This window comes from Lithobates pipiens, unplaced genomic scaffold, assembly GCF_037356315.1.
Source record: "Lithobates pipiens isolate NorthernLeopardFrog02 unplaced genomic scaffold, aLitPip1_a1.2 Scaffold_8, whole genome shotgun sequence".
Taxonomy (NCBI): Eukaryota; Metazoa; Chordata; class Amphibia; order Anura; family Ranidae; genus Lithobates; species Lithobates pipiens.
In genome coordinates, this window is record NW_027507903.1 from 146,624,446 (window position 1) to 146,644,108 (window position 19,663).

The window sequence follows — 19,663 nt, forward strand, 5'->3', positions numbered from 1 at the left end:
TGTAGGAGTAGCAAGACGGTTGTTGCTATTGCTGTGGGCGCTAGGGCAGTTTTGCAGGCTGACCTGGGGTGCTTCTTCAGGAATGATTCCCCAGGTACGGAGCAGTTTCATTCCTTCTCCTACAGTAGTGATGTTGTGTTTCACTATTAGTTTAGTCAGGAACCCCCATTGATAGGGGATTTTGTGATGACCAGGTGTCTCGCTTTGCTTAGTAGCATGTCCTTAGCGTGGTAAAAGTGGACCCTCATTAAGAAATCCCTGGGGACACTTGTGAGTAGGTGTGGAGGCTTAGGGAGGCGGTGAATTCGGTCTATGATGGTTTCCATTGAGGACAGGTCCGGTAGGAGAGTGGCAATCAGTTTCCTGACACTGAGGTTGGGAGGTAGAATAGATTAGGGAATACCCCATATCTTGACGTTGTTATGTCTGGATCTGTCCTCGAGGTCCACCATTTTAGCTCTGACCCAGTGTTGTTCATCTCTGGTGTGGTCATGAGCATCAACTAGGTCATTTACCGTTTCTGCTATGTCAGCCATTCTTCATTCAACCCGTTCCACCTTTTGGTCAATAAATGACATCTCCTCCTTAAATGATTTAAACATGGCATACATGTCAGTATGCAGTGAGCTGTGTAGCGAAATAAGCATCTCTTTTAATGTAGTGTCCATGATAGGCGTGTTCGCTGTGGGAAACGCAGCGATAGGGGATGGCTGGGCCTGCTGAGATAATATGGCGTCTAAGGCAGGTCTTACCCCCGGAGGCTGTTGTGAGGAATCCAGGCGCATCTGCACTTTAGCGGGGCTGTTGGTCGCAGATGTCAGCTGTGGGGTTGAGGGGGGAGAGGCAGAGTCTTCTGGGTGAGGAGATGTTTCTCTGTCTGCTTCTGGTAGGTCTGTGTAGGCCGCGCTGTTGTGAGGAGAGGCTCTACAGGCGCCATCTTGGTTCCATCCGCCGGGAGGCATAGTAAAGAAATCGGTCAATTTCTTAAGCTTCCATACTGCTCGGCGGAAGCCACGCCCTTCGTTTCTCACAATTTTTTGAAAACTAAGAAATTATTATGATTTTGTTTTTTTTTACAAAGTTGTCATGCTAAGTTATTTCTCACACACAGCATAAGCATACTTATAATTTGACTTTTTCTCATCCTACATGCATAGAGGGGCCCAAAATCCAAGGAATACCTTCAGACATTCCAGGGGCATAAATTATGCATTACCTATCACATTTTTAGAGGCCTTGGAACACCAGGACAGTGGTTAATGTGTTTTTTTCAAAATTGTCACATTTTCTTGTTTATAGTGCAAAAAATAAAAGCCGCAGAGGTGATCAAATACAACCAAAAGAAAGCTCTATTTGTGGGAAAATTTTTATTTAGGTGCCACGTCGCACAACTGCGCAATTGTCAGTTAAGGCGACACAGTGCCGAATCGCAAAAAGTGCTCTGGTCTTTTGCCAGCCAAATGGTCCGGGGCTTAAGTGGTTGAGGTGGAAAAAGTTCTGAAATTATTTATCTAATTTTTTTTACATTACAGAAACCTGACATTTTAACAGGGGTGTGTAGACTTTTTATATTATATGTACACACACAGTACATTATATATATAATATACTTTTTATTTAGGCCCCTTTTACACAGGCCTTCTTGTCCATTTTTCAGATGGGCCCTATCGGATCCTCCATTTGGCTCTATTGCGCTGCAAGCGTAAACAGACAAAAATGAGTACATTTTCCACTGCTAAAAATAGCGGCGGTTTACCACCGTCGCTATAGGCTCGGCGGTGTGAAAGGGGTCTAAATATCCCCCGAACCCTGGTTGCATGCCTGTTGGATGCCCTGGATGAGGAGCCCTTAACTCCACAAGCTCATGCTGCTTTTTTGCAACTACTATATGTTCACATAAATTGATCGCACAATTTTGGATTGCTCCCAGGATGCCCACCAGGCAGAAATGGGAAGCGCATGTCAATAAATTACTGGTACAGGAAAATTTGACGTACCAACTTAGACACATTTCACGTAAATTCTACTCAATGTGGCAAGCTTGGTTGGATGTTCCTGGATTGGCACCACATTAGGTAATTAGAGATAGGCTCCTACAGGGGTGAATGCTGTAGGAAGTCCAGAATAGTGGCTGACTAGGTCCTGTACCACACAAGATCCCTTATAACATTGGCGACTTTGGTAGGTTGTGTTTGTTCATTTTTGGTTCCCTCTCAGGGCTCTGAGGGTTTAGATAGGTTGAACTGCTAAACCCCATACACACTATCAGATTTTCTGCTGATTTTTGTCTTTAGATTTACCAAAACCATGTAGCGCAAGGGCCTGCCTGATTGCATACAAATTGAAACTCATAAGGTTTGACCTCATATCATATGGTTTTGGTAAATTTGAAGGAAAAAAACAGCAGAAAATCTGATAGTGTGAATGGGGCTTTAGTTTTCTTTTTAGTTAAACTGCCTTTGTATGTATGTCAATCATTGTAATTCTGGTTTACATAGCTCTGTATGCACTATATTGACCAGCAGTATACCATTGTATGAGAACTTTACCTTATTCTCTTGTGTTTTAATATCTAATGCTCTGTTCCTTTTTCTACTGTGTACTGAATGGCATATATTTTGTATTGTGGATGACAAAATAAATATTTTTTTCTGATAAAAAAAAAATAAGATTGTATTTACTCAAGAGATAAAACTATAATCCTTCTACTTTACAAAACTCTGGTTCAGCTGCATCTGGAGTATGCTGTCCAGTTCTGGTCACCTATCCTCATGAAGAATGTGCTGGAAATGGACAGCCCAGAGAAGGGCAACAAAGCTAATACGTGGACTGGAGAACCTCAGTTATTAGGAAAGACTGCAAACATTAAACTTCCACAACTAGTGGTGTCTTTATTCAACCTTGCCAACTATGTAACTATATACAGTATATACTGTATGTAACTATCTAACTATCTGAAATATCATACAACATTTCATAAACATGACAAATTGCACTGTGAAACCACTTCCCTTTTTAATAATGTTTTACATTGGAAAAATTAGGCTACCATGGCATAAAATATGGAAAATGTAAGGCAGCTTTAAGAACTGGTGTCATGTTCTCCAGATGGTGGCATTACTACCAACTGAAGACATGTCACTGCCACTTGATAAGGAGGAGAAAGAGGTTAACCCTGTGTGTGCTCCAACACCATCTGACACAGAGCTTACATATGACTCCTGGCTCAGATGTAGGTATGATATGGCAGAGAAGACGAATATCAACAGGTGGGATGTTGTTCTTATAAGAGAACATGTCCTTTGCCTTGAATAGGGAACGAGTCTAACACTACTGTAAGGTAAGTCAATCAGTAAATCTAGAAATACAGTATAGGCTGCTGACATTATATACAAATATTGCCTTTTCCTAAAAATGTTGTGCAGGTATTTTGAGCTTCTCTGGTGGATGGTCAGTGCCCATCAAATAAAAAAATCAAGGCTTAGGAGGTAGAAAGCAATGTGGTCAAACTCACCTTTTACAGGAAGATTTGAGATTTGAAAAACAGTTCAGCTGCCTATATTTGTGGATTGGCTGGTTATTGATAGGTTTCTCTATAGTTAACCTCTAGTTATACCATGCCCTAGGTCCAGCCTCTTTCAGCTATTCAACTGCACACTCTAAATAGTTTAAACTTTGTTCAACTACTGCTATAAAAGAACATAATCTTTTACATACTTTTCTATAATATGATTTGTTATGTTGTGCAGCACCTCTCGGATATGTATCTAACTTCAAAGTGACTGGGTACACCAGTACTTCCATATCACTGGCTTGGAGCTCAACCACTGGAGCCACTGAATATAAAGTGTCCTGGAACCCTGCATCATCAGGTTGTATCACTTACATGTTATTTACTATTCTCATTATGCTTTTGACTTATTTTTGGAATTATTTTTGGCAATTATTATTGATCATATACTGTCAAATAATATCCCTATTTGAGAATTATATCATTTGTTATGTATATTTTATTTTGTAATAATGATGTATGTATTCTTTACTACCTTCAGACTCCCCTAAAAGCCAGTATCTGGCACCCTCAATCAGGTCATATCACTTAACAAACCTACATCCAAACACCAAGTACATAGTGAATGTGCAGGCAGTTTACAGCAACACCGAAGGGCCTCCAGCCACTCTCATTCAAGCCACAGGTAAGCAACATCATTGTGTTTCTTTTAGTTGTCCATCAATTTAAAGTAAAAGCATGAAAACTGTAAAACAGCATGTCTTTGAATACATATGAAAAAACTACTTGTTATGAAAAAGTTAATGTACCTTCGTCCTATTACTAGATAAGAAATTAAACTATTATGGAGGCAGCATGGACTCTTGTGGTACGATATGAACTGACAAGTCAGTTTACAAAAAATATAAATTTATTATACAAAAATACACACAATATAAAATGCCTTGAATAAGTAGATACTAAACATTGGATGCTGCTAATAGTGGAGCGTCCACTTATCTGACACAAATTGGAAGAAATTAGATATCCTGTATATAGTAATTCTGGACTGTTATACACGGAAAGAGTTCTTCCAGTTGCACACTCTAAATGTTTCGGGGTTGCCCCCTTCTTCAGGAGTATATTAGGTCAGAGAATGTTCTACAAAAAAAAGCATATGAATCAGATATATAATATTACCATCAGACAACATACATAACCGATAACCAACCTTCATGGTATATTGTCATGTATTTATTTAAGCAAAGGTAAAATCTAAGGGGTTTTATTAGATTATTTAATTATTTAATGCATTTTATATTATGTGTATTTTTGTATAATATATTTATATTTTTTTTTAAACTGACTTTTGTAAATTCATATCATACCACGAGAGTCCATGCTGCCTCCATAATAGTTTCATTTCTTGTCTTTGAATATATATTTAACTTTGCTTCGTATTTTTTTTTATTGCCCTTTTAATTGCAACATAATTTCAAAGTTTTGGATTTTAGATGCACTACTGACTACTAAAGACAGCACTGACTACTACTAAGCCCTTGTACACACGGTCGGAGATTTCCACAACCAAATCCGTCGGATTTTGCCCGTCGGATTTTGTCCGTCGGATCTTGTCCGAAACTGTTGCATACACACGGTCGGACAAAGTTGGCGAAAAATCCGATCTTTCAGAACGTGATGACGTAATTTCGTTAGGATGGGACTACATTCAGGCTAGTAGCCAATAACTTTGATGTAGGAATTTGATCTGAGCATGCGTGGCACTTGGTCCAATCAAAATTCTCTACACATGATCGGAGTATGTCCGATCGGCCCAGCTGGTCGGGAAATATTTCCAACATGTTGGAAAATTGGGTCCGACGGATATTCCGACGGAATCAGTCCGATGCATACCACACACAGTTGGATTATCCGACGACACGGTCCGATAGGACACATTCCGATGGATTCTCCGACCATGTGTACAAGGGCTTAGAGTTACTAAAAAAAAAAACAGTAAATAAAGGAATGAGACTGTTTAGTAACTCAAAGCAAACAAACATTACACTTTAAGATAGATAACATGAAAAAAGATTTCTGACTGTTTTTTTTAGTTATGGCAGTCTCTGAATATTGCCCCTCTCTCTCTCTCTCTCTCTCTCTCTCTCTCTCTCTCTCTCTCTCTCTCTCTGCAGACTCCAGTTCTGTTAAGCTGCTTCCAGTTAAGGACCTGCAGGTAATTGACACTGGAGTTAACACTCTCAAACTGTCCTGGAAGAAAACACCTGGGATAACTCATTATAAAATATCATGGGTTCCATTCGATGGTGAGTTTGTTTTAGATATCCACTAAGAAAATTAAATCATTTGGTATATTCTGATCACTGATATATACAATTGCCATTTAATCCAAATATGAGATATCTGGTGCTTGTATGCTACTTTATTTAATTAAAATTAAAACACTTGCATTTGCTTTTTATTTACGGTACTATACAAATGTGTAGTATGTTTGAAGGTTTATGAGATCACGGACATTATTCTGAACTTCAGAGACTTTTTTTTCAGTTATTTCTGAACACCTTAAGCACATTTTTAAATCTATGCAAAATGTTTATTTTATATGAAATGAAAATAATTTGCCGCTGTTGTGTATTAATTCTGCTTTAATACCTCTAGGTGGTGCTAGAAACTCAAAGATTGTCTCTGCAGATGCTTCATTTTTCACTATACCTGATCTAAAGGAAAGTGCCACTTATAATATCTACGTGTCATCAATTATTGGAAACAGGGAGGGAAGTCCTGTTCTTCTCACAGCAAAAACATGTGAGTTGACAAGATACATCCATTAGTATTTGTTTTACAATAGAAACTGTGCCATGAACTGTGCACTCAATACTAAAGAATGTAGCAGGAATAAGGGCAATTAAAGGCAAGGTGTGAATCTAAATCCAAAAGCTGAATTGTAATATATTGAAGTTTACCAATCCCTAAATATGGTAGTACAGTGCCTCGACAATGTATTCCTACCCCTTGAAATGTTTCAAATTTTGTCATGTTACAACCAAAAACATAAATGTATTTTATTGAGATTTTATGTGATAGACCAACACAAAGTGGCACATAATTGAAGTGAAGTGGAAAGAAAAATGATAAATGGTTTTCAATTTTTTTTTTTACAAATAAACATGTGAAAATTGTGGCGTGCATTTGAGTCAATACTTTGTAGAACCACCTTTCGCTGCAATTACTGCTTCAAGTCATTTTGGGGATGTCTCTACCAGCTTTGCACATCTAGAGAGAGACATTTTTGCCCATTCTTCTTTGCAAAATAGCTCAAGCTCTCACATTGGATGTATAGTGTCTGTGAACAGCAATTTTCAAGTCTTGCCACAGATTCTCAATTGAATTTATGTCTGGGCTATAACAGGGCCATGCTAACACATGACTATGCTTTTATCTAAACCATTCCATTGTAGCTCTGGCTATATGTTTAGAGTCATTGTCGTTCTGGAAGGTGAACCTCTGCCCCAGTCTCAAGTCTTTTGCAGACTCTAATAGGTTTTCTTCTAAGATTGCCCTGTATTTGGCTCCATTCATCTTCCCATCAACTCTAACTAGCTTCCCTGCTCCTGCTAAAGAAAAGCATCGCCACAACATGATGCTGCTACCACCATGTTTCACAGTGGGGGTGGTGTGTTCAGAGTGATGTGCAGTGTTGGTTTTCTGCCAACACATACTGTTTTGCTTTTAGGCCAAAAAGTTAAATTTTGGTATCTCCTGACTAGAGCACCTTCTTCCACATGTTTGCTGTCCTCCCCCACATGGCTTCTCACAAACTGCAAATGGGACTTCTTATAGCTTTCTTTCAACAATGGCTGTCTTCCTGCCACTCTTCCATAAAGGCCAGATTTGTGGAGTGCACGACTAATGGTTGTCCTGTGGACAGATTCTCCTACCTGAGCTGTGGATCTCTGCAGCTCCTCCAGAGTTACCATGGGCCACTTGGCTGCTTCTGTGATTAATGCTCTCTTTGCCTAGCCTATCAGTTTAGGTGGATGGCCATGTCTTGGTATGTTTGCAGTCGTGCCATACTCTTTACATTTTCAGATGGTGTATTGACTAGTGCTCTGCAAAGCTTGGGATATGTTTTATAACCTAAACCTGCTTTAAACTTCTCTACAACTTTTTCCCTGACCTGTCTGGTATGTTCCTTGGCCTTCATGATGCTGTTTGTTCACTAAGGTTCTCTAACAAACCTATATTCTGAGATTAAATGACACACAGGTAGACGCTATTTACTATTTAGGTGACTTCTGATGGCAATTGGTTCCACTAGATTTTAGTTAGGGGTATCAGAGTAAAAGGGGCTGTACACAAATGCATGCCACACTTTTCAGATATTTATTTGTAAAAAAAAATTGAAAACCATTTATCATTTTCCTCCACTTCACAATTATGCACCACTTTGTGTTGGTCTATCAGATAAAATCCCAATAAAATAAATTTATGTTTTTGGTTGTAACATGACAAAATGTCAAGGGGCATGAATACTTTTTCAAGGCACTGTAACATTAGGAAAAAAAAGCTGCCTGTGTAACTGCTTAATAAAGTATTAGCGGGAGTTAGCCTTTAGTTTGTTAGTCACAAATGTATAAACCATGTAAATCTTCTAGTCCACACACTGAAAAAAATGTAGTCAGATCTCTGCTGAACCAGCCAAATTTGAAGAAGTGTATGGTGTTAGAGACCAGATCACCTAGTGAGATTAAAGGAAAAAGCCTTAAAACAGAGAACTGAAGCAGCCACCACATGTAAGGATTGCTTTATTTACATTTCAATACAAAAGATGAACTAGGATGATTAAACAGACCTCTATAGATACAGAGGAGAGTTTAGAATTATTATAATTATTATTTTACAGAAGCTGTAACCTGAAAACAGTTTGGGTTCTGTCTTTCTTCATACTGTATGCCTCTGACAATTTTGTTTTTCCTTTCTTTTAAAGTGATTCTACCCAAAGTAGAATTATTTGAAGTTAAAGAAACCACTGGAGACACTGCATTACTTAGCTGGACTGGAGTCACTGGGGCAACATCTTATCTTTTATCATGGAGGCTTTCTTCCCGTGAGTGTTGCTTGATTCATAAATTGTATCATGCTAAGCAGAATATGAGTAATAATTTCCAATCCAACTATACAACCTCAGGGGTAGTGACCAACCTATCATAAACTTAATGTACCGCCCCATAGAGCTACTGTTTTGTTAAATTTAGTTTTTGGCCTTCCTGTAACCAGGGAGGACACTGTTTGATTAGTTAGGTCTTCTCTGGATTTTGTAGGTATGGGATCAATTGCTTCTCCCTGTCTCCCAGGGCATCCTGGGATATAGTAGGTGGGAGAATCATGACCCCAGCCTGCATGTTGGTATCTCCCCAGCCAATCGCTGGTCAATATGGCAGGTGACCAGCAGGGGGCTGATGGGGTTATAAATAGGCTGGAACTCAGAGCAGAAGTCTCTTGTTCCTGGGGGAGTAAGACCCAGCCTGAGGGCTGTGGCATTCCTGAGAAATTTTCCTGGAACTTCAAAACTTTTAAGGGGTCCCAGCTACAGTTGAGCTGTGGTACCTCAGTTCTGTGGCATGTAAGTAAATGTGACATTGCAGCAAAATTACCTGCAAGGCAGAACTGTGCTGCATGGCAGAGCTATGTAAATCTCAGGACTGAATTGCAAATCCTTTCGGCAGGCAAAAAGCTCTTGTGTAGATATTTCTAGGTGTCTGTATACATCATCGTGTAAAAACATGGTGTAGCATTTTTAGAACAGTATAGACGTATCATATCATAACACATTATATCATGTCAATAATATACTATACAGTGGTGAAAATAAATATTCCCTGCAGATTTTGTAAGCGTGACCACTTACAAAGAAATTAAGGGTCTATCATTTTTATCATAGGTGTATTTTAAATGTTAGAGACAGAACATCAACCAAAAGACCATAAAAAACACATGATGCAAATGTTATAATTTGAGTTGCAGTTCTGTGACTAAAATAAGTATTTGATCCCCTACCAACCAACAATAATTCTGGCTCCCACAGACTGGCTACAGTATGTGCTCTAGTGGTACACAGATTAGTTCTGTCAATTTAAGAAGGTGCTCCTAACAACAATTCGCTATGTGTTTAAAAGACACCTGTCCACAGTACCTCTTTCTTCCATTCAAACTCACCATCATGACCAAGACCATAGAGCTTTCAAAGTAAGTCAGGGACAAGATTGTAGACCTGCTCAAGGCTAGAATGGGATACAAGACCATCAGCAAGGAGCTTGGTGTGAAGGGCATAACTGTTGGAACGATTATTTGCAAATGGAAGAAATACAAAATAACCATCAATCGCCCTTGGTCTGGAGCTCCAAGCATGATTTCGCCTGATGGGGTAAGGATGATCATGAGAAAAGTGAGGGATCAGCCGATAACTACACATGAGGAGCTTGTGAATGATCTCAAGACAGTTGGGGCGGTAGTCACCAAACAAACCATTGGTAACACAATACGCCACCATGGATTGAAATTCTGCAGTGCCCACAAAGTCCCCATCTTCAAGAAGGCACAAATACAGGCCTGTCTAAAGTTTGCCAATGAACATCTAAATGATTCAGAGGATTGGGAGAGAGTGCTGTTGTCAGATGAGACCAAAATTGAGCTCTTTGGCAAAAATTCGACTTGTCATGTTTGGAGGAAAAAATATGCTGACTATGGACTATATTCCTGCAGTCAAGCATTGAGGTAGAAATCTCATGCTTAGGGGCAGTTTCTCTGCTAAAGGTACTTTGCCCCATTGAGGGGCCAATGGATGGGGCTATGTATTCCAAAATATTGGATAAGAACCTTCTTCCCTCAGCCAAAACACTGAAGAGGGGCCCATGAATGGGTCTTCTAGCATGACAATGACCCAAAATATACCGCCAGGGCAACAAATGAGTGGCTCAAAAAGAAGCACATGGACAAAGTCATGGAGTGGCCTAGCCAGTCTTCAGACCTTAATCCTATAGAAAATGTATGGAGGAAGCTAAAACTCTGAGTTGCCAAGAAACCTTAAGGATTTAGAGAAGATCTGTAAAGAAGAGTGGACCAAAATCCCTCCTGAGATGTGTGTAAACCTGGTAACCAACTATAAGAAACGTCCTACCTTTGTGCTTGCCAACAAGGATTTCTCCACCAAGTACTAAGAAATGTTTTGCTTGGGCATCAAATACTTATTTTACTCACTGAACTGAAACTCACTTTATAACATTTGTATCATGTGTTTTTTTTTTTTTTTTTTGGTTGATATTCTGTCTTTATCATTTAAAATACACCTATGATAAAAATTATGAATCCTTTATTACTTTGTGGGTAGACAAACTGACAAAATCATACAAAATCTGTAGGGGATCAAATAATAATTTTCCCCACTGTAAATATGCAGCAAACTAAGACATATACATTTGTTTAATTCCTTAGAAGCAGATTCATCTGTGGAGCAGTTGGCTGGATCTTACAGGTCTTTCAGACTAAGCGGATTGCAGTATGGAAAAACATATGTTTTTGCAATAAAACCACTCTTTGGAGAGATGGAAGGTCCTGAAAGAGTAATAACCAAAACCATGTGTAAGTTAATTTACTTTTATTATGAATTGGTTCATTACTATGAAGTGCTATAAGGATTTTTTTTAATCAAATATCTCTTAGAAAGACATTACTAGACAAGTTAGATCTGCATAACAGTTATAGAATAATAAATAAGAAGAAAAAAGAAAATCTGGGAACCTGATATAGTGATTAATAAGTGATGGCGCTTAACATACAAGCAGGGTGTATTAACATAGCATAATACCATCAGAAATAAAAAACAAAAAATGTGTACATCCTGGGGCTACCTCCTAAAGTTTACTGCATGTAAAAAAGAGAAGGATGAAACAGCACATGAATGATGTATGCAAGAATAACCAATACTAACACTCCCAGGCCCCCCCCCTAAATTGTGAACGCTCACACCCACTAATTCCCCTATACCCTAAGCCCAATGACCAATTCTCTGGGACCTCCCGAGGAGCTGAGACAGTTGACCTCCCGAAAATGATGAGTCCCCTGGTGACTGCAGCTACGAAAAATGTGTATTACAAACAGCAGGGACTCTAGCATCCACACCGGAACCTGAATGGAAAGCACTACACCTTGAAACTGTTATGGGCGAATGCAGTGCAATCCGTCAAATCAAGTGAACCTGGGGGATGAGTACGAAAAGTCATGAAAGATTGGAGCCCCGCTGATTAGTCCTTAAAACAATAAATCCATATCTATTGCCAAATCTTAGGTAATGAAAAGGGCATATATGACCTGGTAACAGAGGTGGATAGTACTAAGAGATTGTGTCCAGCAGTCTGCTATGAGTAGGTATAAATGAACACCACATAAAGGGATGAAGAAAGTATCCACTGCTTGCTCTTCTAAATTGGTATGTAAATGAGGCAGTAACATTTACACTTAAGTCACAACTTGAACATAATCTCAGACAAAGTGAACTATAACATATCTGAAAGCACACTAAACATCCGATCCGGACAGCAGTAAGACACTATGTCCCATAGACTTTCGTGAATACTGCTGATACGATCGGTCTGTCTGTGCGTTGGTTACTCACTGTCAAATTTTCTTCCAGCAACTCCAGTGAGATGTTCATGCGATCCGTAGTCCTTGATTAGGATAGCCTCAGGGCTTCACAGCCAATTCATTCAACAGAAAAGTGCAGTGTGAATCCTTGCAGGTGTCCTGTGCAGGTAATGCGGGTGTTGGATATTCCCAGCAAATGGTTCAAACCACTAGGATTCCATGTCCATTAAAGCACACAGCACACCATTTAGGTGAATGGGTAGGGGTACAATGTACTCCATACTCATTCACATAGGGTGGGGGGCCGGGATCTGGGGGTCCCTTGTTAAAGGGTGCTTCCAGATTCGATAAGCCCCCTGCCCACAGACCCCAACAACCAACGGTCAGGGTTGTTGGGAAGAGACCCTTGTCCCCATCAACATGGGGGCAAAACACCCACCCATCCATGCTGAGGGCATGTGGACTGGTATTTTGCAGGAGGGGGGGCGCTCGTTTCTCCCCACCCCCATTCCTGACCTGCAGGACTGTGTGCTCAGATATGGGTCTGGTATGGATTTTAGGATGGATTTTTGGGGATTTTTTGGTGTGGGGTTTCCCCTTAAAATCCATACCAGACCACAGGGTCTGGTATAGTTTTGTAGGGGGAACCCTATGCTTTTTTTTTTTTTTTTTGGAGTGGGGTTCCCCTTCAAGATATATACCAGATGGTATTGTCTGGATCAAAGTCGTATCCCGTTCATTGAAGTTGGACTTCAAGTCACAGGGCAAAGTCGGATCCACAGTTGTATGGCTGTCGTGTCGTACCAGTGTGAACCCAGCCTTAATATCCAATCAGATTGTACCAAAACTTTTCTCTTTCTAGTGCAATTAGTGCAGCGCCAAGTATTAGTATTTAGTTTGGCATTGTAAAATTATTATTTGTATAAAGTTCCTTGGCAGTTGCTTTTTCTATTTTTTTCCATATGAAGTTAAAATTTATAGGCCAGTGAAGGGGCGTTTTTGGCACAAGGACAGATAGATAGGAACTTCCATAACCCTCAGTAGCCATTTAAAGCTCATTCCACCCCTAAAATCCTCTAAAAACCATCTTAATTTTGCCTTCCCCTTTGGCTCCAGTGCACTTCACCAAAATAGTAACATTTTTCTTTAAACCTCAAGATCCTTGCAAAAATTCAGGGAAATTAAAATTCATGTTGCTCATCCCTGGAACTGAGCTTTTCCAGTCTGTGAGAACAGCAAGTAACATCAGGACAGAAAATGCAAAGATAAGGATGCTAACTGCTCCTGTGTTTGTAAGACCATTGACAAAAAACATCATCACTACCACTTCTGCATCTGGCCTTCATAAAAAAAAAGTTTATCTTTTATGGTAATATTAAACAAACTCAACTTGTATTAAGGTACAGTTATGGGATAGATATCTAATCGAGCATGGTTCACTGTAGGGCTTTAAGTCTAATTCCAAGAGACACATACAACAGGGTAGGAACAGACATTCAAATGGAGATCTGGAATAGACTGTGTAAAATAATAATAAACTTTATTGTATATAGAGCCTTTAAAGTGGAAGTAAACCCATCAATTTAACCAGTTATAAAAAAAAAGGCATGCCGGGAATGCTAACTGCACATTGGCTGTGCTCTCAGCCAAACTATCAAACCATCCAATGGCTGGTGCCATAACGAATCACATGTGCAGAACCATACCAGTTGAAGATTAAACAGAGGCAAAGATGGCAGCTTCCTTGGCTGAAAACGATAGGGGAGTTTACTTCCACTTTAATGGTAGCTTCTCAAAGCACTTTACAAAGAAAACACAAGAAATACACAGGAGAAAATTAAAGGAAAAAGTAACAATTACTTGAAAGCTTGTCTAAAGAAAACATTTTTAAGATTTGATTTAAATGAGTTTAGAGCAGATTCATCTCTGATGTTTTGTGGAAGTGAATTCCAGGGTATTGGGCATAGCAGGAGAAGGCTCTTTACTCCCATCGGATGTAGGTGAGTAGGGGGGTGAGGCACACAGAAGACCCACATTTGAGGAGCGGAGGTTATGGAGGGGGAGAGTAAGTTGATAAAAGTTCAGAGAGATAATAGGGTGCCAAGCCATGAAGAGCCTTATAGGTGAGCGTGAGGATCTTAAAGTCTATGGGAAACCTCACAAGTAGCCAGTGGAAGGACTCTAGGATAGGGATAATATGATCACTTGTACCAGACCTATTCAGGATTCCGGCTGCAGAATTTTGTACATATTGAAGTTGATTAATAGTGAATTTGAGTACACCAGCGAGTAGAGCATTTCAGTAGTCAAGTCAGGAGAACACAAATGTATGGATCAGCTTTTCAGCTACAGTATATGATAGCATAGGACACAACTAATAAATGTGTAAAACATCTAGTATGATCCAGCAAAATTAAATGATCTTTGCAATGTTTTGTTTGCAGTTTGCCCTAGAAACATTATGCCTTTATTCTTATGTTCTTACAGCTGAACCAGTGAGAAAACCTGTTCCTTCTCCTACTGTTCATGGACCTAGACTGAAAACAACAAATGAAAGGACAACAACAGTAAGGCCTATTGTAAATCCAAGGCCAAGCCCCCCACCAGAAACTGCCAAATTTACTAGTTCTGCTGCTAGAGGAACAACAGCTTTTATTTCTGAGCCAAGTAAATATTTCTGCATATTTTTTTATACCCCAAACTCATAACAATTTACCCATTACAGACTGATATTGCTCTTTATATATAGTTATTGAAAAAGTCAATCTCAAGAATAAATGTATGGGTTTGTTTTATGAAAAAGATGGAAAATATATATTTACAATAGCAAAAATGGAGTAACGATGAATTTAATTTAATTTTATACTAAGGCCCAAAACTTTGTATTTAGTTTTGAATAAAGAATAAAAGGGTTAGAACCTCTTTTAGATTTTTTGTTTTGTCTGTGTCCCTATTGGGGTTGCACTTAATGTCAGGATAGAAAGTGATAGGATATCTCTGCACAGAGAACATAGTCAAAAGCAAAAACACATTTTAAGTAGTGTGAGGAAGGGTGAAACATCTGACAATGTTTGTATTACAGTCTACGCTCTCTTGTCCCAAGGGAATATACTCCCCCATTTCATATATACAGTGGATATAAAAAGTCTACACACCCCTGTTACAATGTCAAGTTTCTGTGATGTAAATAAATTAGACAAAGATGAATAATTTCAGAACTTTTTCCACCTGTAATGTGAACTATAAACTGTACAACTCAATTCAACAACAAACTGAAAGCTTTTAGGTGGTGGGAAGTAAAAAATAAAATAAAAAATTATATGGTTGCATAAGTGTGCACACCCTTAAACTAATATTTTGTAGAAGCACCTTTTGATTTTATTACAGCACTCAGTCTTTTTGGGTGTTAGTCTATCACCGTGGCACATCTTGACTTGGCAATATTTGCCCACTCTTCTTTGCAAAAACACTCCAAATCTGTCAGATTGTGAGGGCATCTCCTGTGCATAGCCCTCTTCAGATCACCCCACAGCTTTTCAATCATATTCAGCTCTGCCCTTTGGCTGGGCTATTCCAAAACTTTCATCTTCTTCTGGTAAAGCCATTCTTTTGTTGATTTGGATGTATGCTTTGGGTCGTTGTCATGCTGAAAGATGAAGTTCCTCTTTATGTTCAGCTTTATAGCAGAAGGTTGAAGGTTTTGTGCTAATATTGACTGGTATTTGGAACTGTTCATAATTCCCTCTACCTTGACTAAGACCCCTGTTCCAGCTGAAGAAAAACAGTCCCAAAGGATTATGCTGTCACCACCAATGCTTCACGGTGAGTATGGTGTTCTTTTGGTGAGCCTCAGTGTTGTTTTTGCGCCAAACATCTTTTGGAATTATGGCCAAAAAGTTCATCCTTGGTTTCTTCAGACCATAACACATTTTCCTACGTGCTTTTGGGAGACTTCAGATGTGTTTTTGCAAAATTTAGCTAGGCTTGGATGTTTTTCTTCATAAGAAAAGGCTTCCGTCTTGCCACTCTACCCCATAGCTCACACATATGAAGAATACGGGAGCTTGTTGTCACATGTACCACACAGCCAGTACTTGCCAGATATTCCTGCAGCTCCTTTAATGTTGCTGTAGGCCTCTTGGTAGTGTTTCTGACCAGTTTTCTTCTCACCTTTTCATACATTTTGGAGGGACATCCAGTTCTTGGTAATATCACTGTTTGCCATATTTTCTCCACTTGACTTCCCTGTGTTCCATGGTATTCCATGGTGCCTTGGAAATTCTTTTGTACCCTTCTCCTGACTGAATCCTTTTAACCACTTCAGCCCCAGAAGATTTTATTCCCTTCCTGACCAGAACACTTTTTACAATTTGGCACTGCGTCTCTTTAACTGACATTCAATGCTGTACCCAAACAAAATTTGTGCCCTTTTTTCCCACAAATACAGCTTTTATTTTGATGTTATTTGATCACCTGTGTTTTTTGCGCTATAAAAAAAAAAGAGCGTACTTTAAAAAAAAAAAAAAAATATATTTTTAAACTTTTTGCTATAATAAATATCCCCAAAAATGTTTTTAACCACTTATGCCCCGGACCATTTGGCTGACCAAAGACCAGAGCACTTTTTGCGGTTCGACTGCCGCTTTAACTGACAATTGCGCAGTCATGCGACGTGGCTCCCAAACAAAATTGACGTCCTTTTTTTCCCCACAAACAGAGCTTTCATTTGGTGGCATTTGATCACCTCTGCAGTTTTTATTTTTTGCGCTATAAACAAAAAAATTGTAAATTTTGGAAAAAAAAGCTATTTTCTTTACTTTTTGCTATAATAAATATCCCCAAAAAATATATAAAAAAACATTTTTTTCCTCAGTTTGGGCCAATAAATATTATTCTGCATATTTTTGGTAAAAAAATCGCAATACGCGTTTATTGATTGGTTTGCGCAAAAGCATCTACAAAATAGGGGATAGTTTTATGCCAGTTTTATTAATACTTTTTTTTACTAGTAATGGCAGCGATCAGCGATTTTTATCATGACTGCGACATTATGACGGACAGATCAGACACCTTTGGCGCTATTTTGGAACCATTTACATTTATACAGTATCAGTGTGATTAAAAATGCATTGGTTACTGTGTAAATGTGACTGGCAGTGAAGGGGTTAACCAGGAGGGGTGCTGCAGGAGTTAAGTGTGTTCTAACTGTGGGGGGGATGGGCTATGTGGGACATGACACTGATCATCGCTCCCGATTACAGGGAGCTGTGATCAGTGTCCTGTCACTAGGAAAAATGGGTAAATGCTTATTTACATCTATCAGCATTTCCCCGTTCTTCCTCTCCGTGAGACGATCATTGGTATCCCCGCATGCATTGAGTGCGCGGAACCCGCAATCACACTCACGGAGCTAGCGGCAGGGTCACGCGTGTGCCGCCAGCGGTGTGCACGTGACCACAAGGTGACTAATTTAAAGGCAGGTACCTGTATGCCCATTTGCCTGTCCATGCCATTCTGCCGACATAAATGTACATGCGGCAGTCGGCAAGTGGTTAAAAAACAAATGTCTTCATTTTTATTATAAAAGGCAAAGAAAGAAAGAGAGTTAGTTGGGACTTTAAATGAGGTATACAGGGGCCGTTCGAGTCCCCTCCTCCATCCCGGTTCAATATATAAAAAAAATAGAAGAACATAGCTAACGGGACTTTTCCATGAAGCACACGGGAGCAATGAAACAGATTGGATAAAAGTAGTTTTTAATTATTCGAATTGTTTATGAAATATTTGTATCAATTGGTTCCATACATTTTACTATATATTAATATTTTTATATTTTTTACACATATACAATTCTTAAAAATTATTATTCCACATTGATTACAATTTCCAACAAGAAGTTGGTACTTCTATTACAAAATACAAACAGTAATTAAGACATGATTTAATACAATAAAATGTATGACTATACAGATGTCACAGAGGAGCCATAAAAAAACAAAAAAAATGAAAATAAAAAAGAAACAAATAGCTAAGAACAAATAAAGAAGGAACGGAGATCAGAGGAATTCATACGTATATACACGCGGTTGTTGTTAGCTCTACGCGTTTCAAGGCCTTATAGCCTATCATCAGGAGCAAAACCGTGGTAGGAATCTATAGAAAAAATATTAAGAGGGGAATGAATAATGTTTTACTATAACAAATTATTAAAAAGGGCCAACCACAGGACAGGGGAAAATACCCCTGAACTTAGTTAGCCCTGTTACTTACATGAGGGTCCTTGCAGTGGTGGCACAGACAGTGAGATCCCCAGACCAACCAAACAGGGCCCCGTCCGGGAGCTGAGGGGATGTAGTGCAGCAGGCGGCAACCCAAACTGGACAGCACCTCATGTGAATCGAGATGTGTACTAACGATATGATGGGTGGAAAAACCCCTATGTTGAAGAGCTAGGTGAAAAAACAAAAAGAAAAAATGCTAAAAAAATAAATAAAAAAAAATGTGAAAAATTGGGCAGGGTTGAGAAAACAACAGAGGAAGAGGGAAGGTGATCAGTATGGGGGGTGAAGGTAAGAAAATAAAAAACAATTACCAGAGTGACCGCAATTGAGGGCAGGGTGCCTCTGTGCATCTATGGTGACTGATATGGCCGATGTGATCAGTGCTAAGTGTTTGGTGCGAATGAGGAAGGGGCCCATATAAGCACCGCCGCCACCGCAACCACGCCCCCAACGTCACGCGTCAGACCGCATGGGGGATGGAACAAACCATTCCCCGGTGGGTCAGAAGCTAGTAAACACACTGCCGGTCATGTAGCGTCAAAGGACCGAACAGCCGGTGTGGCATGCGTGACGTCGACGCGCAGTGAGGAAACCCCCCACCCGCCCAGCGTCAGAGTAGGGCGGGGGGAGGATCCACAGTGCGCGTCGCAGCTCCCGAACGGAACACATGAGGCAAGGTCCAGCGAGAGACACAGCCAGAACCAACACTGCACACATGCAAGCAAAACTAAAACAAAAGGGCTTGAAATAATTAGGAAAGAAAGAAGAAAAAAATCAAAGGTCCAATTTACATTCTTAGAAAAAATAAAGAAATTTCATAAAGACGACTATAAGAAAAAAGCGTTTGATAATTATTGTTAGTGCAATCCGTGTGCCTCCATCCCTCATTTTTATTATAAAAGGCAAAGAAAGAAAGAGAGTTAGTTGGGACTTTAAATGAGGTATACAGGGGCCGTTCGAGTCCCCTCCTCCATCCCGGTTCAATATATAAAAAAAATAGAAGAACATAGCTAACAGGACTTTTCCATGAAGCACACGGGAGCAATGAAACAGATTGGATAAAAGTAGTTTTTAATTATTCAAATTGTTTATGAAATATTTGTATCAATTGGTTCCATACATTTTACTATATATTAATATTTTTATATTTTTTACACATATACAATTCTTAAAAATTATTATTCCACATTGATTACAATTTCCAACAAGAAGTTGGTACTTCTATTACAAA

General features: G+C 39.3%; 1 protein-coding gene across 1 annotated transcript in view; it reads left to right on the top strand.

Moving 5' to 3' along the window:
- The window catches only part of LOC143960916 (uncharacterized), a 614,677-nt gene that overhangs the window by 160,929 nt on the left and 434,085 nt on the right, over positions 1 to 19,663 (top strand). Inside the window, exons 16-22 of the mRNA XM_077469935.1 lie at positions 3,750 to 3,872; positions 4,053 to 4,196; positions 5,686 to 5,817; positions 6,170 to 6,316; positions 8,499 to 8,618; positions 11,003 to 11,149; positions 14,639 to 14,818. Coding sequence (XP_077326061.1) covers positions 3,750 to 3,872; positions 4,053 to 4,196; positions 5,686 to 5,817; positions 6,170 to 6,316; positions 8,499 to 8,618; positions 11,003 to 11,149; positions 14,639 to 14,818 — 993 coding nt within the window. The remainder of the gene's footprint in view (positions 1 to 3,749; positions 3,873 to 4,052; positions 4,197 to 5,685; positions 5,818 to 6,169; positions 6,317 to 8,498; positions 8,619 to 11,002; positions 11,150 to 14,638; positions 14,819 to 19,663) is intronic.